The 25708-nt window shown below is 38.6% G+C and overlaps 1 protein-coding gene across 5 annotated transcripts in view; it reads left to right on the forward strand.

Annotated features, from left to right (window-relative positions):
- LOC100497714 (potassium voltage-gated channel subfamily C member 1) overlaps positions 1-25221 on the forward strand; it is a 71780-nt gene extending 46559 nt beyond the window's left edge. Inside the window, exons 3-5 of one of the 5 annotated variants that reach the window (XM_012967462.3) lie at positions 10626-10820; positions 13755-13880; positions 23244-23332. In XM_012967462.3, coding sequence (XP_012822916.1) covers positions 10626-10820; positions 13755-13861 — 302 coding nt within the window. In that variant the 3' untranslated portion in view covers positions 13862-13880; positions 23244-23332. The other 4 variants (XM_031905443.1, XM_012967460.3, XM_012967465.3 and 1 more) reach the window with 4 other exon arrangements.
- The last annotated feature ends 487 nt before the right edge of the window (positions 25222-25708 follow it).

The raw sequence follows: 25708 nt of genomic DNA on the forward strand, positions 1-25708 counted from the left end.
GGGTTCTATACTCAGTTATGTATAAATATAGTGTTCTATTTGGCACTAATGTGGCAAATCTATTGGCAGTAAAGTGCCAAAATGACTTTCCTTCTCCTTTATAGGCATTAACAAAATCTTCCATCACAACATCACCCAACCTCACTGCCCTCAAGTCTATAGGGGTGGTTTCTAATGCACTGATCCTATCTGTCCATAATAGTGCTTGTAAAGTGTACTTGTACAGAGTAATCATGTCCCCTCGTAAGCACCTTTTCTCTAGAGTAACAACCCCAACCCCGACAGTCTAACCTCATAGTTTAACCCTTCCATCCCCTTTACCAGTTTAGTTGCAGTCTCTGCACTCTCTCCAGCTCATTAATATCTTTTATAAGGACTGGAGCCCAAAACTGCACTGCATACTCAAGGTGAAACCTTTTTTAATCCAAGACAGTATGTTATTTGTTTTAGAAGCCACTAAGTGACACTGCCTAGAATTACACAACCCCCAGATCTATTTCGATTCAAGCCAAAAGAGTTCATTTAAGAAGTGTATGTTGCATAGTGCTAAAATTGGGGGAAAACATGATTTTTTTTAATGAAATGGACCTTGCACCCATTTTATGCTTTTCAGGTATGAGGCAAAATTTGTACTGTAAATGGTACACTGGCAGGTTCACTGTCAAGTATAAATCTTTTGTGCCTCTGGCTATGCTGCTGGGTTTAATTTGCTGTAAACTCAAGATGCATCCAGAGTCCTTTACTTACAGCACAACATAGAGTCAGAGTATTGTATTTGGCCAAAGCATGTTAGGTATGTGGCTCTCTTGCACCTGATAGTGTTATGCTTGCAAAAGGTCAACTGGTAAGTTGGCACACATTGCTATTGTCGATGAGCACACGTAGGTACCTGCTTTGTGAATTACATTTTAATGAATATAAATATGTAGAGGGCTGCTCTGGGCCTCCTCCATTGCAGGGACCCTTGGAATAAAAATATTGATTAAAGGCCAAAGGACAATGGCATCCATTGTAGCATAATACAAACATATGGAGGCGTTTTGTGACCACGTATAGGCACATGGTCATATACTGAGAGCTTTTATACAAGACTTGAAACTCTAAGGGGACTTCTTAAAAGAATTTTGGAAATGATGGTAAATCTGTTTAGCTGATGTTGATGTGTATGCGGCCAAAATGCCCAGTGATCTGCACAATAAACTATCAGATAAAGGGTTGCACTTCCTGTAGTTGGCCACCTTAGGTTGGAGATGTTGCAGAGGCTTTAGAATAATTGGCCTTTACTCTGTTTTGGCTTACAGAACAGGTAGAACCTAAAAGTAAGAGGTTCAATAAGGCAACTACTTGGAACACTACTTGCATTTCTGCTGCAGAGAATGTAGAGGAATAGACAGGTCGTTTTTTTAAAGTCAGATATTAAGTTAATAGTAAATGACCTTTAGGGAAGGACATAGGGTGGCCACTGAATGCTGTCACTGACCCCTGACTAGATACCTGACCAACGGGAAGAGGGAAGTCAACGACCCTTAGGGGCTGATTTACTAAGACACGAATTCCGACCGAATTGGAAAAATTCCGATTGGAAAACGAACATTTTGCGACTTTTTTCGTATTTTTTGTGATTTTTTCGGCGCCTTTACGACTTTTCGGAAATTATCGCGACTTTTTCGTTACCAATACGATTTGTGCGAAAAAACGCGAGTTTTTCGTAGCCATTCCGAAAGTTGCGATTTTTTCGTAACGTTAAAACTTGCGCAAAAAGTTGCGTTTTTTTCATAGTGTTAAAACTTGCGCAAAACGTCACGCCTTTTAAGTTTTAACACTACGAAAAAAGCGCAACTTTTCGCGCAAGTTTTAACGTTACGAAAAAATCGCAACTTTCGGAATGGCTACGAAAAACTCGCGTTTTTCCGCAAAAATCGCATTGGTAACGAAAAAGTCGCGATAATTTTCCAAAAAAATCGCAAAATACCGATCATTACGAAAAAAACGCAATCGGACGCATTCGGCCCGTTCATGAGTAAGTAAATGGGCCCCCTAGAGTAAAGGTGGGAATCGTAAGTAGTAAGTAGTTAACTGTATAATTAGACAATATATACTGTATGAGTTAAGAGTTTCTCACCAGTAAACCCCTGGGGTTCAGGTGCCAGGCTTCAGACCTTTACCTAAAGGGAGTAGATTATCATATACAACAACCAAGGTAGGCAATCACACCTATGGACATAAACACATAAGGCTAGCCCTTGATAAAGGCACTTTTCCATTTTTTTTGTAGTTTTTAGAACGTTTACATTTTTTAAATAGCAACTTTAAGGTGTGGAATTTCCACTGCCATTAGATCACTAAGGTTTAATTATTCTAGCAACCAGGCAGCAGCTTGGAAGCCAGAACAGAAAATCAGTAGGAATAAATCTGAAAGAAAGCTTTGCAGTCTGCTTTTTGGGGGTTCAGGGTATGTGACCCCTTTTAAACTGAAGGCAAAAGAATTATGCTAATAATTAAAAAAATTTGGTTTCCACGTTTACATGAGAATGAATGAACCTGCCCCTAAAAGTTAATGCACCAAATCCCGGATTTGATTCGGAATTTGGGTCGAATCCAGGCTTTTTTTTTTTTAAGGATTCGGAACCCGAATCCTAATGAGCATAAAAAAGTGGTTTGGTGCATCCCTAGTTAATGTACAGATGAACATCCCCTTTAAGAGCGAAGAGCTTAATGAAGCTATACTAAAAGAAAAAGTCAAAGTACATTAGCTAATGAGTCTATCCATGATTCTTCTGCCCATCAGCAGTCACAAATAAGAATCCTACACATCACTGAGATAGTTTCACAAAGCTGACCTGAATTCCTAGGCTAAAGAAATGGGAAATGTAATCATAGACAATGCACAATCATGCACAAAGTCTGATTACAGAGGATGTCAAGGTTTCACCCGCTGCAATCATCAAAACAAAAAGGCTCTTCCCATAGGCACACAGAATACCCAGTGATTTCTTAGCAATTAGTAGAATTAGATAGAAAGCAACACTCTTGTTTGTAGAAAAAAAAACAATGTGATGTTAGCCAAAGTACAGCCGCATATGTGCCAGCCTATAATTTAAAAGAATAAAATATGAATTTGTTTATTATACTAAGAAACACTGTGAACTGCTGACAATTAAAGAATTTAAATTTGAAGATGTTGGATAATTCAACTTTGTACTATTGCTGAGATTCAGAGGACCAGTAGCCCGACTGGTCAGTACTGATCTAATACACTGCAGAGCAGCTCCCATTGGCTCACAAAATGGACCTCTCAGACATAGCACTTGTGGTATCTGGGGACCAGTAGAACCAGGCCAGAAGTTGTCTCAGTTATACAGCTTCATAAGACTTGCCATACACGGCCAGATTTAAGGTGACAATTTATTCCCTTCAGACCAAGACGGCAGATTATCTGCTCTTGTATAGACCATATCTGAAAGAAATCTGGCCAAAAATCAGTCACATATCTTTTGGGCAAGTTAAAAAATCCCATTAGGGTGAGGATCTGCATTGGCCACCATTATGATCCACTTGTTGTTTCAAGGGCCAAACGATTGGATTAGTCCAATATGGCCTAGCGCATAGGTGGCCATACCAGGCAACTTTGGCAAAAAAAGAGATCTTCAGGTATATGGCCATGGTGCCATGAGTATAGATAGGTGCCTGTGTCTGCTCCATATATATAATTATGAAATAGAACCTGCAAAAGAGAAATCATTAAGGATGAGCTCTCAAATAAATAAAGACATTTTGGAAGGATGTTCATTTTTATTGCAGCTATCTTAATGAACCATGACATCCTATGTTTAGATCCTTTGGGAAGAGTAGCTCTTATGAGTGTGTTCAGATGAATTATTAAGAGTTTTAACAGGGACATTAGGAGGAAGAGAATCTGTGAGTATAGAGCAGGGATCCCCAACCTTTCTTACTCGTGAGCCACAGTCAAATGTAAAAAGACTTGGAGAGCAACACAAGCATCAATAAAGTTCATGGAGGTGCCAATAAGGGACCTGGGTCTGGGTCTAACGACTGGTATTGCAAAAGCTTAAGGTGGCCATACACTGGCCTATCTGTTTTAGCCTATCTGCCTGTGTATAGGCACCACCGACAGGCCTCCCCGACCTGGCCCAAAATTGCTGTTGCTGAGGTCCCCAATCCAACACTGCCTATGCCCACCCTAGCAGATCTTACAGTGTATGGCCACCTTTATAGATATGGGCTTGAAAGTACAAGATGTTTCAGCAGGGTGAATAAGACCAGCTCAGGTGGTCAATGGCTTTTGAAGCATCTAAACTAAGGATTTATTACTATGTGCTTCTTCTGCTTGGTGGCTTTAATAACCCCTACTTGATTCCTATGTATATGTTTGAAAAGAAGTGGGGCTAAACCACTGCCTAATAAGATCTGTCTGTATTCTGGGTGTGAACTTGGTTAAAATCCCCTCCAACAGTTATATAGTGGTCAGCGGTCTGTTGAGTTTTTGAGATTATATTCTGAAGGGATTAAATCTGTTGGGATATCAGCAAATTTACCAAGCAGTATCAAAAAGTGATTTTTAATGTCTGATCATCAAACAATTAGTTCCATTAGTTCCAAATCAATGCCTTTGTGTATCCCCAAGTCTGCTCCTCATAAATACAGCACCATCTTCAGGGTCAGACTGGGCTGGCAGGACACTGGAAAAAACTTGATGGGCCTCACGGGCAAAACATGCTGCCTGCATGGGATCTGAGGGGTGGCTGTAGGTTTTCAGAAGGAGGTACAAGGTATGGGGCGGGGTGGTATGTGGCACAGGGTGGGGGTGGACTGGGGGCTCACATTAGGGGTGGGATTGGTGGGCTCTTGAGGTGGCAGCACTGGACACTCCAAAAACCTACACCCAAGGTTTAAAGTGTGGGGCAAATATGCAAAAAACATGTTGCAAACACTTGCAACAAGGAAAATGTAAAGCAATTTATCAATATACATGAATTAACAATTTTTAGTGGTTTTTAAAGTTATTCATGATATCAGAAGCAGTATCTGGTAGTTCAATTTCTCCACCTGACTCCTGCACCATGTAGTCAGCTGTAGTCACCATGTAGTCAGCTGATAAGCAGAGCTTAATTGCAATTGCAATTCATTAATTCCGGGCACTATAGGGTTGATAATTATTGATAATCCCCCTATAGGTTATAGTTACAATATAACTGATAAGACCAGTCAGTGGGGATGGAAGGCAAAAGCAGGGCAATTTGTAAAGTGAAAATTTATGGGGAAAATCACCATGTTCAGTAAAAGGCCTGATTCCTAAGAGGTGGAAAAGAGTTAAACCCCTACATATCAGAACTGGCTGAAACTTATGTGAGAGATGAGAAAAATGGAGCAATTCTCCATAATAATAACCAGAAATATTGAAAAATGTGGAACCCATGTTTAAAACATTTTCAGTTAACTAACTGAAATAGGTATTTCCTTTATAATTTTTGTCACTGTGCAATTGCTCAGTCATAGGTTTCTCACACTGAAGGGATAAAAGTAAACAAACTTATACAAGCAAGATGGGGCTACTTATGCTCCTCCTTATTTTGATGTTTAACTAACATATCCATATGTAAGACAATGTAATACATAACTATATTCACAGACTACACTATGTTCTAAGCTGAAATTTCTCTCCCTCTGTTACCCCACCCATCCTTTTTTTTCCTTCTGTACCCCTCCTTCACCTTGTTTTGAAAAAGCAATAAACAAAGAATTAAAAAAAAAAAAAAGAAAAAAGAAAATCTCTATGTTTTTTAGCCACAATCCACCATTTTCCACCCCCAGAATTCCAGATAATTCCAGGCACACACTGTGATGAATCCACCTCAGCTTGAACATAATGCACCACCAATAATGTCCATTCTGGTAAATGCTAAAAGGAGCTTACGCTGTTTATCCATGTTTTTGTTTTTGAATGTTTTGAATGGTGTCACTTTTGGTATGTGGCTTTCATTTATTTACTGGGATCTCATATCCAGAATTCTTGGAACCTGGGGTTTTCTTTTTAGAAAACCATACCTTAAGACTATTGCACCATACCTTAAGACTATTAAACCATGTAACAATAGAATTAAACCAGTAGTGGCAAAACCACCTGGACCAGGGTACACAGTGTTGGACTGGAATACCAGGGGCCCACCAGGAAACATTAGACCATGGGCCCACTCCCCAAGCTATTTTCCTTTACTTCTTACTCAACCACTATATTTTCCTAGTTTTTTTTATCTTTACATATTACAATCTATTCTTTTACATAACAAGTCTCTTTTTTTCCCATTGAATAATAAGTAACGACCATGAATTAGGCCAAACGGCTAGAAGCAGGAGGGCCCACTGACACCTGGGCCCATCGGGAGTTTTCCTGGTATCCCTGTGGGCCAGTCCAACACTGGGGGTGCATAATTTGCAAAAGGGGGCCCCATGGCGAAGCACCACCCACTATTCTTTTACCAATATCACATACCACCAGCACCAAGTACCATCAGGAAGGTGATGGGCTTGGGTGCAGTTTAACCCCCTGCCCCTATGGTAGATACTCCACTGCAAACCTATTGGAACACCATCAACATGGATTCCTGCTAGACTAGGTATAATCAAATACAAGGTACTATCTTACTTATAATCAAATACATCGTACTATATTACAGAGAGAAACCAACACACAGCCCTTACAGGCAGATACAGACAGCACATTATCCTCTTATAAACAAACATTCCCAGCAACCTTAGCCCACCAATTGTGGCTCCACATATACATCCCTGCTGGAGGCAACTGCTCAGCTGGATATGGCAGACTAAGAGTGTTCCATAGCACGAATATCAAAGCGCCAAGTGAATGACTGCTGTTATGCTGTGTGATATTCAGAAGATTATTCTCATGATGAAACAGCTTAGGTTACCCATAATATTTTTCACTGAAGTATTTGCAGTCCCACTGTGTGCCTTTCAAAGGACCTGGGGAGTTAATTAGAAAGGGAAAGGGAGGGAATAGCTGCAGTGGAACCTGCAGGGAAGCGCTTCTGCAGTCCTACATAATCCACTGCTGTGAAGGGGCCTGCCTAACGTAGCAACTGTATCCAAGGAGGTTTCTTTTAGGACCCTTGTCCTGCAGAGGTCCCTTAATAGGAGGGACAGAAAAAGATGAAAAGAAACCACAAATCCTGAACAACTGAAAACAATGGATTTATGCTGGTGATATATCAATGTAAGGGTACTGGCGTTAGTATTCTTAATACTCTTAGTACTAAATGCTGAATGTGATGGCAACCTCAGCTACTTCATAACAAATGACCTCTGCCCAGGTTTTAGGCTGGTGGCACACTGGACTAGTCCCCTGAGATAAATCTTCGCTACCATTGGCGACTTATCTCCCTGAAATGCTTTCCCACTGGCAAGAATGAATGTGAATGAATTTGAATCGCTGGTGGGATGGTACAGTATATGCATCGCTCTGGTTTGCTTTCTAGGTGCATTTCTAGGTGCAGGTGTCTTTATAAATAGTATTGAGGCACGCACAAATTTGTACATGTCTTCATAGAGCTCTTAAGTGTTTTCCTTTATATTGCCCTGGATAACTTTTACTGTGCCCTCCCCCAAGATCAGTCACCTGAAATCATCCCAAATCTTTGATATCAAAATACTCATTTTTATACATCACCATCCATCTCCGACAGAGGCAGCAGTAAGGGAACCCTGGAATTTCCGTCAGCCTGGAACTGCCAGCAATTCCCTTAGTGGGCTGCTTCATAGCCACAACGGACTTATTGAAGTGACGCCATTCAAACCGAAATACACAGGGAAAAACATGTGCTGCACCCTGTGCAGGATTTACCAAAACAAATTTGTACTAAATTGGTGCATCATACTCAAGGAGCCTGCAGTTACACTGGAATTCTGGGAGAAAAAAACATATATAATATATATGATATCTGTAATAATTCCATTACTCTCAGCAAGTATGTGACCAGCAGATCATTCCTGGCCGGCTAAGGGCTTACTATGTGGATGAAACCCTTTGAAGCTTCTGATGCTGTCCATAATGTATCTCAGCAGGTATTGCCCTGGAGGGTTGAAAAAAAAAGCCATCTTTAATTGGCTCCACTTCTATCAGCAAATTAAAATATGGTGAGCTGAACTTCAACATAACCTAATTATAATATCACTAATGAAATGGGCATTCTAACCTAATTACTTGCCTGGATTATAGCCCTATGGTAAAGTTATGTACAGCGTGTAAGCAGTATGGTAGCACTGCCAGCCATCCAATCCTAGGCAGCAATTACTGTATATGAATTGCTGCTATTTTCAGCTGTATGAGCAGTTTTAGGATAGGGAGGAAAAGGCATTGGCGAGCAATATCTCTTGAATAACAAAGCTGACAAAATCACAAATGATATGTTGCAAGAAATTGATTTTTAAAATGTTTTATTCCATACAGGGCATACAGCTCACAGAAGGCTGGGCCTTTCATGATGAATGTACAATAAATATCTAGCAATTGTAGTTTTAAAAGACATGGAACAGTTTAGACTCTTATTTGGGTTGGATGATACTTGATTATACCCAGACATGTACTTCTGGGCTCCCCTGCAACTGCAGGGTCTGATTCCTCTATAGTTACACCCCTGCATGCACCCAATCTGCCCAAAATGCCATCCACGTTCCAGTTTGCTTCTCCCAGTTTTTGCCATGGTAGCAGTATGAACTGAGATCCAGGTTGCACTAGTCAAACGTAGTGGCTACTATTACACTCTCCTACGCAATTGAGTAACCTCTTTGGTGGCTTACTAGCTCTTGCTCCTTTCTATAACAGGCACTACCTGCCACTGTCTTTGCCTCATTGATGGGGTCTCAAGTAGCACCCACCCCAGCACCATGTGGAGTGCAAAGAGAAAGAACCACGTGTTCCTTCCCCTTATATAGACTAGGGAACAGAGCTACAATCACTATCTCTGGGTATATGGGAACACTCCCTGGGGGCATGGATACGCTTCCTCACACTAGGAACAGTTAAATCTTTACACATCAAAGTTATTTTATTTTTATTTTATTTTATTGAATCCTTAACCAGATAGTTTATATCATATTAAGTGGGCTGTTAAAGAAGGTTACCAAACAGGAATATATATATATATCAGTAAATATTGCCCATTTACATCTTTTTCCTTGAGCCACCATTTTGTGATGGGCTGTGGGCTCCCTCAGAGATCACATGACCAGAAATAATGCAGCTCTAACAGGAAGTAGTGTGGGAGTAAAAGGCAGAACTTTGCCCATTAATTGGCTGATGGGGCCTAGCATGTATGTGTGCCCTTGGCTTGTTTGTGTGACTCCTATGTCACGGCCCTTAGTACTTAATATGGCAATTTTTTATTTTGGAGTACCCAGTGGCACATATTAATACAAAAGTATATTTATATGAAAATGGTTCATTTAAAGTAGGGTTTTACAGATTGACTGTTTTATGAGGTACAGTATATTTTTATAGAGACCTACATAGTTCGGAGGTATAGTTTTCCACAAAAATGGGGCTGAATAACGATGGCATCTTAAATGTATTGGGACAAGAAGTTTTTTTATTGAAGATATGGGTAGGGCAAAGAAGGAAAGGGAGGGATTAACTGAAGCAGTGGGCTGGGCTAGATTATCTGGTGTTAACGCCTCTGAATAAAATATAACATAATAATAATTAATGCATAGTAAAATGTATAAATAATTCATTGTAGATTAGCAATGTGGATTCTGAAATTCTGCCTGTGCACATAAAAAATAGGTATTGACGTAAACTTACTCAGACTGGTCCTTTGAACAATTTTGCAGTTTAACTTTTTTAATTTTAGGGGTTAAGCAGTTTTTGACAGATCCAGACTGCTCATACCAGGCTTTCAGCTCAATACTTATTTTTGCAGGTGAGAGTGTCAGCGACCTTAAGTGTCTATTAGTGACGTGTGGGCCAGTCTCATGGGTTTAGGCTGATTTCTGGATTTTCTAAGCACTTCTTGCACTGTCAGTCAACATGAAAATTGTCTGACCAGTTGCAGTGTGCAGAGTTTTTCATTTTATGGTGTAGCATTTTGTCCAAGAATTCCTGTGTGATTGCTGGCAGTGGGGAACTGGCAACCACCACATTTGCACCCTGCACCCTATGCATCGGAACACATGAACACAATAGTCCATAGGTGGCTTCTGCCTTCCTTCAGGAGCAAGTTGTGGCATTTACATAGAGGTGTCTTTCTGGTGCACAGCATTAAAACTCAATTGGCGTACAAGTGTGGTAAGCCGTATGGACATAGGCCACTGTGTAAACCTTGGAACTACCAATATACACGTATTCATGGTGGCGGCAGCTTCAAGTTTCCACAGAACCCAAGGTCCAATTTCACGGTGAAAAGGAGGTAGATGCACTCTCTTCTATACCACTGCACCAAGACAAGTGCAAAAATTGTGATATAAGGATATAAGATTTAAAATATCATTGTGCTAACTATTTTATGGTCTTGAAAGTGTTCTTTTGGGCTGATCTCAAGCAATTGTGATTTTAATATATCATAAAAATATTTTGTTTTATTTTATCCAAGACTCCAAGCAGAATGGGGATGCTGCAAATGCTGCACTGGCCAATGAAGATTGCCCTACTATAGATCAGGCTCTGTCACCAGAGGAAAAGTCACCCGTCACGCCTGGTGGGAGGGAGAGATATAATCGCGATCGTGCTTGCTTCCTGTTGTCCACCGGAGACTTTGCACATTCCCCAGATGGCAACATTCGCAAAGGTATACACAACACTGATATATAAATATACAGAATATGCTGCTTCAGTCTGCTCTCAGGTAGTCTTACATAAATTCAGTGCAAAGCTTCTTTCAACCCTTTTGTTGCTTCTGACCACATACATCTTGGTGTCGCTACCTCTTCCTATACTGAAATGTCCAAGCTGTTCCATCATTTAAATGTGTACAAGGTAAGTTAACTGTGCCATGTCTGCCAGAGCGGATTTGGAGAAGAGGGGGCAATGGAGAAAGGATAGACCCCAACCTGATGCAAGGCTTGCTAATTCAAGTATATACAACTTGCATTCCTTCATCTGATGACTACCTATGATTCACAGCATGAAGCTAGACACTGCAGTTCAGCAACAGATGGAGGGCCTAAGGCTGTCATTTTCTAAATACTAAACAATATCTATTAGCTAAATTATTTTTAGTGTTCGCAAGCATATTATGTGGCCAAGGGGGCCCATGCCAAATGCCATCTCTACTGAACCCTAAACCCACCTCCTTTCGTTTCTCAGCATCTTCCTTAAATCCAACTTAAAGCACACCATGGTTGGCATCAAAAGACAACTCACCAGATGATTAAGAAACATGGAGAATACCCATTACCTTGATCCATTATACACTATATGGACAAAATATGTGCCTGTCCATTCCCAAACCAAAGCAATTAGTATGAATGTGTCCCTCCCTTTGCTGCTAAAACAGCATTTGCTCTTCTGAAAGGGCTTTCTACATGTTCCATTCTACTTGCTTCCATTCAGCTACAAGAGCTTAAGTACAGCTGGACATTGAAAATGGGGGTCAGGCCAAGCTCAAGTCACAATTACAACCCATGGGGGTTAAGTTTGGTTGAGGTTAGGGCTCTGGGCAGGCCTGTCACGTTCTTCTAACACTAGTATTCTCGTATTCTTATACTTCTAATTATAATTCTGCACAGACCTTGCCTAGTGCATGGGGGCATTATTGTTCCCAAACAGTTCCAGAAATTAGGAGACATGGAATTGTCAAGAATAACTTTCTACAGTGTAGCCTTGAGCTTTGATTTCTATGGAACCAGGGGACCTAGCCCATAGAAAACAATTCCAATCCAAGACCATTATTCCTGCATGGTAAACCTACTGTCAGCATTATTCTGTCAAGGATGTAGCGTTCTTCTGCCATCTGTCAAACACCAAGTTTTCCTTCAGACCCGTAGTCAATTGGTGGTGACCTTTACACTATTCCTGCCGATGCTTGCCATTACACATAGTGATGTTAGGTATGTTTGCTTCTGATTGGCTGTAAAAACTCCACACTCCCAACAAATAGGTTATGTGCTGATATTGATTCTAGAAGCAGTTTGAAAGTCAGAAGTGAGTGTCAATTGAAGACATCATTTTAGGCAACAGAAGAAGAACAGAGAGGAAGAGAGGTACTCACTCTGCGTGGAAACCACACCACACTGACTATCTCTAATGGAAAGCACCAAAGGGGCTTGCATAACTATACTTATACTAACTGCAAGTAGGGTTAAGAGCTGAGGAGATGGGATTGCTTAATAAAGCTTTAATAATAGGAATTGCAAACAGCAGGGCTGCAAAAATAAATTTCAGTCTATAGCTACTAGGCTACTGTTAAATGGCAGTGAATGATATTCTGGTGCACAGTGTAGCAGAGATTAATACTACTTATAGTGCTGCATATCTGGCTAATATATCAGTGACATATTTCCCTGTGCCTAAATGTATGAGTTAGAGCGCAGCATACAAGAACAACAAATATACACCACAACACAGGTTGCTTCTCCATAATTCTGTCTTTGTGCAGCCAAATAGGGTAGCCAATCCAAAACCGCTTTAACAACCCCTTATAAAATTCTGTAGTCACTTTTCTAGTATAGGTATGGGGTCCCTTATCTGAAATCAGTCAATTTCGAATGAATCTTACATAATTTGAGAATGACTTGCTGGCTCCCTGGAGTGGTGTTTTTGGAGTGTGATGCTGGATAAAAGGTTCCAAAATCTGTCATATAAATCTAATAGATATTTGCCTTCATTTTTTTTTAATGAAAATAAACATTAATCATTTCCTGCTCAGTCAATTAGATTGACCAATATTTTAAAGGTTTAGAAACCAACATAGATAGTAGGGTTTGGAGGAAATAATTCCTATTTTCAACCAATAGCAAATGTGCAGATCTTGATCTTGAAAAGGACAGTTTTATCTACTAATGTCCACAGACAGTATCATTAGGCCTATGGTACACTTATCATTTCTCTGCGGTTGTATTTCAGCACAATACCTTTCCCCACGTGCCTCCTGTCATCTCAAGTAATTGATATGGATAAACATATAAACATATTTGGGCTAAAAACTGTTTGGCAGTTTTCAGCCCAAAAATGCTCAAATGTTTGGTGAGTATCAAGTGTTACTTTGCCGACTGAAATATGAATATGCCTTAGATTGCCTTCCTGGATGGTCCCCGCTATTTAGATACTTGGACACATTTAGGAGCCCAACCAATGCTGATAATAGAAACAAATTAAACATGTTGTCTGTTAGTGTTGTATGGGTGAGTACTTGATGAGCAAGTACTGTGTTGTTCATCATACTTGTGAACACTTGCAGTACTTTGGGGATGATGTGAAATATTTAACATCATCCCCAAGAAAGTGAAGGGGCACCCACTGTTCATGCATTGAGCTTCTCCAATGTATGGCTCCTCCCTTGGCATCAAAGACCCTCCTTAGTATGTTGACAAGAAAGAGTAAAAATGTTTTGTTAAAGGAATATGACCTTCTGTGAGTGTGCACACTTGCTGGGAGTATGGTGGGGCGGAGCATCTTTATAAAATCATCTACATTAAAACATATCTTTTTTGTTGTTGTTTGTTTGTTTATGTTCATTCTCATCCATGCTTCATTGTCATTGCCTGCGCCCTTCGCTCTTCAGCTGTCAACGCCTGCACTCCATCACCTCAGCACGACGACTGGTACAAACAAGACGTTGACCTGCTGCATGACCTCAATGCCAATGCTGCTTCTTGGATCAAGCAGTAGGATGCATGATGCCTTAGGGGTGAGTAGCATGAAAGGGAATGCCCTTTTCTCACCCTCATTAACTATGTCCCGTGCTCCTATGTGTTTCTTCCTGAAATGCACCCAAGAGTCCCATTCATAAATCCCAGATCCATATTTTTGATTTTCTGCTGGCTGGAAATAACAAAAGCTTTTTTAGACACAAGCCAAGTTCCACCAGCCAAGTATGGATCCACATTTCATTTAACTCATATTCCATGTACTAAATTATGGTTGTCTAAGGATCTGATGCCCTGGGGCAACTTATTCAACGCATGCTCAGATATCAAGGAAACATTGTATCAAGCAAGCCTGTGGATACAATATGACTTGTTCAGATCATTCCTTAATAGCCCTCAATGCTGGCAAATTACCTAAGGAAATGGATGAAATGCCCTGCAATCTGTCTCCTTGACTCAAGCTACTTCCACAAAATGATCAGACAGCCACAGATAATATCTAAATCAGGTGAATTTGGTATTATCGAGAACTACAAGATTCATATGTTATGTCTGACAAAGTCATCCTACGGAATTCTCATTAGAACAACAATGCTTTATATGCCCTGGAAATGGATAAAATGAAATTTCATCCATGATCTCAGCATCAGAGTACAATACCGGGGCCCTTTTTTGCACAATGGAAGAAAACGTAATTCCAAGCAACTTCCCAATATATATACATGAAAACAATGATTTTATCTGTAAATGTAACTGCTATTGAAAGGAATTTCTCTGTCCTTTTCTGTTCTCTGCAATGCTGGTTCTGAGTCTTGAAACACTGTAGCAGAAGAGAACTCATTAACAGCCCATTGAAAAGGCATGCCAGGAGTCAGGGCAGAAAGACAAATACTGCTTTCAGTTGCAATTACATTTTAGAAATAACATGAAAACCACTGGAAATGTATAATTAATGTATAACTGGAAACTGGAAATGCTGCTCTTTTATGTAAATAAAAGATTTCCATGAAGTTCCAGTTTAAACTTTAGAACTCATATTTACTCACAGCCATTTAAACTGCTAATAAGGTTAAAAAGAGAACAGGTCCACAAAGAATCTCCACTATTTCACCCTATGTTTTAACTGGGTGAGGAAATGTCTCCCAGACCGTGGTACTGCCCCACTTTTGGGGTCCATTGCTGGGAACAGAGGGGCCCACCTGTCAGGGTGAGATTTTCTGCATCTACCAATGCAAATGGATAAATCATCTGGAAAGATGTAGGGCCTAAAATATGCCACGAAAACATGGGAAAATAGTCCCACATCAACCCAGAACTTGAGTGATAGGAACTTAACACTCACTTTAAGTCATTCAAATAGTTCTGGAAATAACGAAAATAGGTAAACTTCTATTCTAGGTAATCTGATTGAAACAATGGGGTCTGCCACTTCTGGTTGATGATTCCCTCAAAAGTTAAACATCAGTTTGCTTATAGCCAGTGGAAAAGCTGTGCTTCCCAGCCAAACCTTTAAACCATACTGTTGCAAGTAGCCACAATTGTAAATACAGGTATGGGATCTATTATATGGAAACCCATTATCCAGAAAGCTCCAAATTACACGAAGGCCATCTCCTGTAGACTCCATTTTAATCAAATAATTGAAAGTTTTAAAAATGATTTCCTTTTTCTCTGTAATAATAAAACAGTACCTGTACTTGACCCCAACTAAGATATAATTACCCCTTATTGGGGGCAGAACAGCCCTATTGGGTTTATTTCATGGTTAAATGATTCCCTTTTCTCTGTAATAATAAAACAGTACCTGTACTTGATCCCAACTAAGATATAATTACCCCTTATTGAGGGCAGAACAGTCCTATTGGGTTTATTTGATGGTTAAATGATTCCCTTTTCTCTGTATAATAAAACAGTACATGTACTTGATCCCAACTAAGATATAATTACCCCTTATTGGGGGCAGAACAGCCCTATTGGGTTTATTTGATGGTTAAATGATTCCCTTTTCTCTGTAATAATAAAACAGTACATGTACTTGATCCCAACTAAGATATAATTACCCCTTATTGGGGGCAGAACAGTCCTATTGGGTTTATTTAATGGTTAAATGATTCCCTTTTCTCTGTAATAATAAAACAGTACCTGTACTTGATCCCAACTAAGATATAAATAATCCTTATTGGGGGCAGAACAGTCCTATTGGGTTTATTTAATGGTTAAATGATTCCCTTTTCTCTGTAATAATAAAACAGTACCTGTACTTGATCCCAACTAAGATATAATTACCCCTTATTGGGGGCAGAACAGCCCTATTGGGTTTATTTAATGGTTAAATGATTCCCTTTTCTCTGTATAATAAAACAGTACCTGTACTTGATCCCAACTAAGATATAATTAATCCTTAATGGAGGCAAAACAATCCTATTGGGTTATCAATGTTTAAATTATTTTTTAGTTGAATTAAAGTATTGAAATCCAATTCATGATAAGACCCCTTATCTGGAAAACCTCAGGGCCTGAGCATTATGGGTAACAGGTCCCATACCTGTACTAACTATTTTGCAACATTAATAACTTCTGAACAAATAATCTCATAGAAATGCTATGAACATTTGTTGTAATCACCTGGAATAACTCTACTACATATAACATTTCATAAAAAAACATAATACAACCCCTTTTAATGGATATGATATAGAGAGAATAATGTACCAGCTATTGTAAAATATTATAAGTCGCCAAGGCGTTCGATGATCATATAAAGGTACAAAGCTCTTACACAGGTCATGGAACTCCATGGTGACCACATATCATCATATTTTACAGCAGGGAATACACAAGTTACATCACTGTGCATCATTTATAAGGAAAATTTAATTAGGAGGTAATACTTTTTATACTACTATTATGAGCAGCCACTTGGCATCACAATGTAGTACACAAAACAAAATGGGTACTTGGAATTAACTAACGCAATAAGTATCTTGGCAAACAAAACAATGAAGGAATTCCACAGGAGAATGATGGATTTTTATCTTAAAAAACATGATAACAAAACCCAATATAATATATAATAATATATACATTCATAAATTCTAAATAGTAAACAATGATCCCTATTCAGTTTGTAAAAGAAAAACTTCTCCCTTTATGATTTCTCCTTAGACTTTAATGAGTAAGTTTTTCTCATCAAACTGAATCTTGCCCAATATATTTGTTGAGGGGGGGGTTGCATGTCTGGATAATCCATAGAATTCATGTTTGATATAGATGTTATTGTGCCCACAAATCAATAGGAATTATTTATATTCAAGGGAATGCTATTGATTTATTCCCTCTGAATCATATGGAGTGAAATCCATAAAAAATGTCTTCTTTATCTGGTAAACTTACTGACCTATCAAGGAGTATTCTTAAGTATGAACCCTGCAATAATAACAGGGATGCCCTTTTTTCTGCCTTTTGCACAAATTTGGGTTCAGTACTTAAATTGGTTGAACATTTTTGTAGAGGATTTTGTATTCACTAAATCTGAAATTCTGAAAATCAGATTCCCTGCATCCCTGCAGCACACAGAGGAAGACTTCGGGCTGGGTCAGCTCAAAGCCAAGACAACATGTTTTATTGATACACGTATACAAAAAAGTCCTCCTCTCTGATGTACAGTAGGATCCCCATGGATATGGTCATTATACACTGCAGCATAGACACAGAGCAATAATTCTGTACGGACCCCAAAAACAGCCATAGTCTGCCTTCCTTAATTGCACCTTACAACTGAATATATGGAAACTCCATAAATAAAGAAGTATGCATTTATATTTAATTACTGACACTGTATAGAAACACAGAACTTTGCATATGTAAAGAATACAGGTAAAAAAAACAGGCAAGAGACCATGACAAACATAACCAGAGCTCTAAACCCTCAGAATCCATTCAACCAATATCTCATTAAAACACCATAGCTGGCAGGTAATAATGTTCCAGAGGTTTATTGCATTGGTTTACTTCTCTGGCTGACAAAGCGTCCTTGCTGCAGACCAAAATATAAAAATATCCCCTGTATTACAAAATGAAAAAGTGAACCTCTTTTAAGTCAAGGCTGGAACTATTAATCACCATTAATCAGTGCATTGGGTGGAATTAAAAGTCACAAACGGAAGAAACATTCACAAAATTAATTTTGTAATGTAATATTCTTCATTGCTGAGTTATTAGAATACAAATTAAATTGTATATATCTGTTATCATCTTTAATACAAGTTTAATATCAATTCTGACTTATAGAGGCAATCTCATCTAGTTATTAAGTATTAGGTTTGGTTGATGTCTAATATTCTGATTGGCTGCAGAAGAGTACAGCCTTCCTAATTCAATGCTGGTTATACATAGGCAAAAAAGCTGCTTTGAGTAGGTGATCACACTCACACAATAACTTTATAAGACAATCTGTAGCTGTTGGACAGACTTTCCACATCATCGGGTTTAGCAATGTGCGAAAAAATGGGACAGAATCGCTCATCACTGGTCAGATTGAATTTCATAAGAGCACCTCAATAGAAGTCTATGGGGGAATCTGGAATTTAATTAGGAGATTAGGAGGCATTTTTCTCATAGTATAGAATCTGGCCCTATTATTTATTAAAAATCCTTGTAACCAATATAATAAATCATGTTTATCACTTTATGGCAAAAATAGTGAATTCCAATTCAAGTTAATAATAACTAATAATAAGTTAATAATCTGAGATTTATTAAACACAAAAAAATGCAAAATCTCGGATTGCCATGTAAAAGTTTATGTAGAGTGAATGGGAGTTGTATTTTTAAATTTCAAGACATTTTTTATTTGGAAATTTCCATATTTATTTGAAATTTGGCAGGCTCATTGAAAATGAAGTGTCAAATGTAACATTTAGTCACATTTAGATGTAGGCTTGGCCAATGGTTGATCACCCCAGTTTCCAGAATATTAAGGCAAAGCAAAATTAATTTCATTCTGTATATATGTCCTGGTGCTGGAAAATGGAGGGAGGAGGCACAGTTTAATTAGAGGCTTTTTGGCTTAAAGATCCAGAAATATTCAGCTCTTGTTTGATGCCTGGTTCATTTATTGTGTGATAGCCCTCTGCATGTGTATCAATATTTGAAACTCCATGATAGGGTTTATATGCATGTTTCTTCATTTGAGTATTTGTTTATCCAGCATACAGCCCTTTGTACTTCCTAGGCCTGGTGCCCCTGGTGCTCTAGAACGTAGTAACTCCAGTGGTTACACATCTACTGGGCAAGAGGATGCTAATGTATTCAAACTGGGCGCCTACCAAGGAAAAACGACACAACTGGGGCTAATTAAAACCCCAAAACACTGTCACTTTAGCTCAAGACTTGCCTGCTGCAATGTTCATCATGTAATGCTGATATTTAGTTCACTTTCTTTCTGTTTGTGTTTTATCTGTTCTCTAGCTCTGATCAATCATTGAAGTTGATTTATACTTTTCAAACCCTACATTTGAGGCAAGTCAGGTCCCTCAATGGCTGTGAAACTGTTGCTGTGTGCAGCTTGCCCAAAACAACACATAATGGCGGTGGGACAGGTTGGGTAGATGTCAGTACTGTGAGCACTGTGTATTCTTCCCATATGCCTCATACTTTGTTGGGTTAGAGATCCAAAATAGCAACATATATTTGCTCCTCACCTGTACCAGAACTTCATTCTTATACAGTACCTTGACAATTGTACCAATGGAGCAGGGGTTTTGCCAAATAATTTGCGTTGCAATATTTGTTGCGCGCCCCAAGAGATGCACAGGATTTAAAAATACTTTAAAAAAGATCCTGAAACAAATTTCAGAAGCAATTTACCATTCATTTATTAAACATTAGGGTAAAGTAAATATGACATAGGTAGTGGAATAAGGCAGAGCAGATTCCAGTAGTATAGAAAGAATCCCTGGGGACTGCATGTACATTGCTGTGATTGGCAGCTCCTTCTTAAAGCATTCTTTTATATCCCCAATGGCCTTGGTCTGCTTAGTGTCTTCATGTTTCATGAAAGCATCCCTGGATAGCAAAAAGTCACATCTGAATATGAAATAACACAAGACCTATCCTTGCCTTTGTAAGGTAGTGTGTATCTTAGCTGAAGGCCCTTTAACTTTTTGCTGAAGATCTTCATGAACATTGAGTTCAAGTAGTGGGGGAATAGCACACAGACTGTAACTAAAATCACAGCTTTCCTTGAAATTATGGAATATCGCCATGCATGCACATCAGTGAGCAGAAATGGAGGATGCTAGTCAGGTTACTCTCTCAGTATGTGGAGGCTGCATGTGTTCACAGTAAAACAAATCCAATCAGCCCGCCTCCATTATGCCCTGCTACTAGATCCATGTTTGCATATTTGTAGTTGCAGGGGGTGATGTTCCATAAGCTCCTGTGTTGGTTTCATTGCATATTCCATAGACTCCATTCTAAGCGGTAGCATTTGCAACATGGTCAGTGTGAGTATGTCTGCCCATGGCTTTAATGCTGGGGTACAAAACTGTAAGCCTCTCAAGATCCATATGAGCTAGTTATTATATTTATCCTGGGTATTCCCTAAATAGGAAATTCTTTAGACTTTTATGGCCCTTGATTGGCTTATGTGTGCCGCCGCTGCTGCTGCATGTTTGCTTCTTCTCCATGCTTTCTTTCCCTTGAGGTAGCTCTGAGCAAAGCTAAACCCTGAGAAACATGTTATATTTTATAAAACAGCTCAGACTCCTGATCTTAAGAATCAGCAGCAGTACATTAAATAGCAGAGGAATGGTGGCGGAGTGTACTTTGCCAGTGGTTGAGATGAGACAATATATTGGAACCAGATTGAGGGTTTACAGTGCTTTACAATTAAAGGCGTATTTGCTAAATGATATGTAGAAATAGAGACATGTTTTCATTTTAAACACATGGTGCAAAGACAGTTTGGGTGCAGTTTCCATGATCATTTTGATGGCATAAAATATGCTCCTACAATAGATAATAGTAAATTAAAGGTGTTACCTGATTCATTCAAGTGAATCTTGGGTTGTGAAGAGGGTTTCCCAAGGTTGGCTCCTCTCACTAAAAAATGGTTTGAAAAATAACTGATTTAAAAATAAAGTTTACAGTTTAGTAGAACTGGAACAAAGTCTGCACCTGTAACAATAATAATTCCTTTGAAGGTTATGCAATGAAAGGTTCAAAGTTTGCTACTGGTCTAGTATCCCATAGCAACCAATCATCAGGGAGCATTTGCTGGCCAACTGTTTGGTGGACCAGGGCAAACAGCACCTTTATTTTGTCACCAGGATAAAGTGAACTTTCTGTATAATGGATCTGATTAAGGCTTTTAATCATGTTAGAAAATATATTTGTACTTGGCTTGCTTGGTAAATGACTCGGAATGCCTTATGTTTTGCATCTCTGATCAGAGCAAATGTCTAATTTTTACTCTAAGCCAGAATTGTTCATCCGGTGTCCCTGCAGCTGCTGCTGAACTGCCACTTCCATTCCTGGAATGCTGGGAGTTGTAGTGTAACAACAGCTGGAGGGCCACTTGTCAGACATCCTGCTCTAAATAAAATCTCAGGGTTCCCATTACTTTGAACCACACAGGTGGTTGGTTGATATACAGAACTATAGCCACAAAACTGGAACAAGCTGAGATTAGCCAAAACACCGGACTTGAGTTAGAGAATCAGGCCCCTGGGTAATACACAAATAATGTGGCCCAATCCAATTCCTCTTCGCTAATTATTGTTTTACAAATCTCTATGACAGAACCCCATTAGGGAGGGCATGGGGAGAGTTAAAGTACAATGCTTAGGAGGCAGCAGGTTGGACGTCTATTTACCTACCCTCTGCTATTTTTTTTTAAACCTTAAACCAACTATGGCACTAAAATAACAGTACCAATTTTGGGTTACCTGTATCCCTATGATATAAAGATATTAAACAAGCTGGTATTTTGGTTAATCTCAGCCCAGTTTTGAAGCTCTTGTCCACCATGGCCCCTGAATTTAATTCTAGCTTTCTAATGTGCGTCCACCATTTCTTGTAGTGGTGGAATGGCCAGTAATTAAATGTTATTAGGTATTCAATTCAACTGCTTGTGCTGCTACCGTTGATCTGTTTGCATGGAGCTATCTTTGTTATTTAACTGTGCTTTGGCTGCTCAGAGGCATCACAGCTCATACATATCTCTCCTAACCAACAACCCACAGGGCTACACAGCTTGGTTCTTCTAATTGCAGACAAAAAACAGAATAATTATTTGTTGAAAAAAATCTTCTAGAATATGAAATTCTTATTTATTAATATCATTCCAATGATACATCAAATGAAAAAAGAATAACCAAGAAAAATGAAAGTGCATTAGTTTGCATTGTTTTCACATGCCCAAGAGACAGCCATTTATCCATTGGTATTGTCCTATTGTCCAAACTAATACCCAACCCCCTACCCCCAGCAGATGGGCCACAAGCTAAACACCCCTGATTAATGGTCTATAGAATATTTTCACTAGTGTATGGCAACTACAAATTAAGGAGTGTCTCTCCAGCTACATGGTGCAGAAGCACGAGGTACATTTTAGTATAACTGAGTTATTCTTAGAGAAATAGGGTCCTGGTTTTTACCACCCATCAGGGAGACAAGTGGTGAAGGAGGCAAGCAGTGTTCATCCTTTTCTAATACAGAACCTCTTGGATGGTACTTTATGGCCACCCAACTAGGTAGCACTAACGTCACTTATAATACTCATTGTGGTTCTCCTTCCACTCATGCAGATCACCTCTGGCTGGAACATAATGGCCACCCAACTAAGAAGTACTTACATCACGTATAATACTCTTTGTGGTTCCCCTGCCGCTCATGCAGATCATCTCTGTCCTGCAGAGGCAGCATTCCTGGTCCCTTTTCACTTGAAGTCTCTATGCTAAGGAATCCAGAAGGTTTCAACTGTGAAGACCACATGTCCATAGAAAGGTTTAGGCATCTGAATGCAAAGCTGCATATAAGATATGGCAGACGTCAGCTTAAATTGCTTGGCAACAAAATTCAGTAGTGTTTTAGAAAATAACTATTCTCCACCAAAAATGAATTTCCATGAGAAGTCACTAAGACCCATAAAGAATTTTAGGCTAATGATAAATAAAAGATGAAAGTATGAGCATTGCATACGTCCTTATGAGACCAATAAAAAGACCATGTAGGCACACATATCAAATGTGGAAAGATATGCGGCTTGTTCTGTCTCTGAGTAGCCATTTTTTTGGCTGTTATTGTATGAATTAAGTAGCCCAGACCACAAGTTCTGGACAAAAGAAACTTGCACTTCATAATCTTTTTTTTTCTTTTTCATTTATCTCATGGATATCAAGGTTATGAAAAATCCCGGAGTCTAAACAGCATAGCTGGCATGAGTGGAAATACGCTCAGACTGTCTCCTATCTCCACCCCATTTGGGTCACCATCTGCAGTGAGACGCCCACGGTCTCCCATTCCCTCCATCTTATAGCATGGACTCAACCAACTGATAAGGGGAACATTAACTAGTAAATACAATAAAAAAAAAAACAGACAACAACAATGGCAAGAGAACAAAATAAGAGACTTTAACAAATTCTATTATTTTTTAAGTGGTTGATGAAAAATATAGATTATATGCAGATATATTTAAAAAAAAAGTTTGGCTTTTAAAAAAAAAAGACAAGGAAAAAAAAGAAAAAAAAAACTTTTTTTGCACTTTGCTGAGAAATATATATATAAAATAATAAAAAAAAAAGACTTTTATGACTCCCCCTGCTGATCCGAATTGGTGTGCTCCAGGAAGATGCTGAATGCGGAGTTGACAAAATAAGCTCTTCCAGTAAAGAAGCAAAAACACCAAAGGAGGTTTTATTGGGGAGAAGGGCGATACGAGGGTACAGTTTTTTTTATAGCGTTATTTATTGTTATTTAGAATTTCCTTCAAGAAAAAAAAAAAAAGAAGGCAAAAAGGAAGAATGCTAACTGTTAACGATTGGAAATATAGATATATACATATTTATATATATTTATGAAAGTATATATAAATATAGAAGTATAGATATTTAAATAAATGCAATGGTATGGTTCTCCAATACATAACTCTTCCTTTTAGGTCAACCCCCCTGTTTACTCTTATCCCTTTCCTTTTTTTTATGAATTCTTTAATCTCTTTCGTATGGATATGCATTTATCCTTCCCCATCAGACCTCATCACCATACCCAGGATCTAAAGAGCCATATATTTAAAGCAATACATATATATATATAATATTATATATATATGTATTTGTATCCCACATGATCATATAAGTAAATAAATAACACACACACACACATATATATATTTTTCCCTCACCTCCCCTTCTGTGCATGACCTACTTTTTTGCAAGCAATAAAAAAAAATCCACTTAACTGCATGTAAAGTGAATTGAAAACTGTATTCATTGTAGCTTAGCACAGTCACTTTCCCTTAGCTGGCTAATTCTTTTTGGTGCATGGCTCTCTCCGTCGTTGGTTAGTTTGTATCAGTTCACTTCTCTCTCTTCCACTGTATCTTCTCTTTTCTCACCCCTTCCTTCTTTCTCCTCTCCTCTTCTCCTTTTTTTTTGTTTTGTTTTCTTTTTTTTCTTTATTTTGTTCTTCCTTACACAGAAAATTATAAGGAGAGTCCTGTCCTTGTCCGATATATGCAGGCGGAAGCTGTCACTGTGAATTAATTGATTCCCTCCCATACACGCAGTCTGCTTCAGATACCTTGATTTAAGAACAAAACAAAGCAAGCTTGAAATTAAGTCAAATTAAAAAAAAACAAAACAAAACAAAAAAACAACAAGGCAATGAAAAAAATTAAATAGATAAAAAGAAGTGGAAAATAATATAAAGCAGAGGGAAGAGATGTTGGTGCCAGGCGAAGATTGGATTGTGATCTCCAGTCAACGCAGAATGGAATTACTGTTTCCCAGAAGTCTGCTTGCTACGGGTCTTGGAGATAAACTGGATTCTGCTCACTTTTTTTTTTCAAAAAAGTGAGGTTACATAAAAGTGGCTTGCACTCAAGAGGTACGAAGATGATGATGATGATGATTTTGACTATTTGGAAGCGGGCGATTGCTTTGGATGCACTGGTGCATTAGAAAGAAAAATAACAATACAAGGAATACAAGAAAAAAACAGACTGTAAGGGAAGTTATAACAAAACAACAAAAAAAAAGTTAAAATACTATTTAAAGGTTGCATTTTCCTAGCCAGCATGTGTTTGCATGTTATACTGTAACAATGATATTTAATGTTATATGCAAAAAAAATATATTTTCCTTCCAGACTGCAAAATCTGACAAAAATGTAAAAATTTAGCCAGCCATTCAATGAATACCTTAAAGACACTATTTCTAATTGGAGGAGTACCTGTGCAGGGCTGTTTTTGCATTGGACGAATATCCAAAAGCGGTTTATTTAATTGTATGTATACTTGGCTGTTCTAATTGAATGACTGTTTCATAGATTGCATTTCCTAAGAACGAGCGCCATGTTTTCGGCACCTGGGTTATTTAACTATTAAAAGAATGGCATATTCATCCCAAGAAGGATTTTAAACCTTCGGGTCGACACATTTTGTTTTATTGTGTTGGTGACCCTTCCTGTGCTAAAATGTTTTTCTCTATCACAGATCTTGAAGGATGGCACTAAAAATGGATTTTGGGTCACTGGTGGTTTGTTTTAAGGGCTTGAGCATCAATAAGTTGCACTGTCCTTTCAATGTCATCGGAAGAAGGAGAGACTGAAAGAAACAAAATGCCTTCCATGTTGTTTGCATCTA

The sequence above is a fragment of the Xenopus tropicalis genome, chromosome 7, assembly GCF_000004195.4.
Source record: "Xenopus tropicalis strain Nigerian chromosome 7, UCB_Xtro_10.0, whole genome shotgun sequence".
NCBI classification, from domain to species: Eukaryota; Metazoa; Chordata; class Amphibia; order Anura; family Pipidae; genus Xenopus; species Xenopus tropicalis.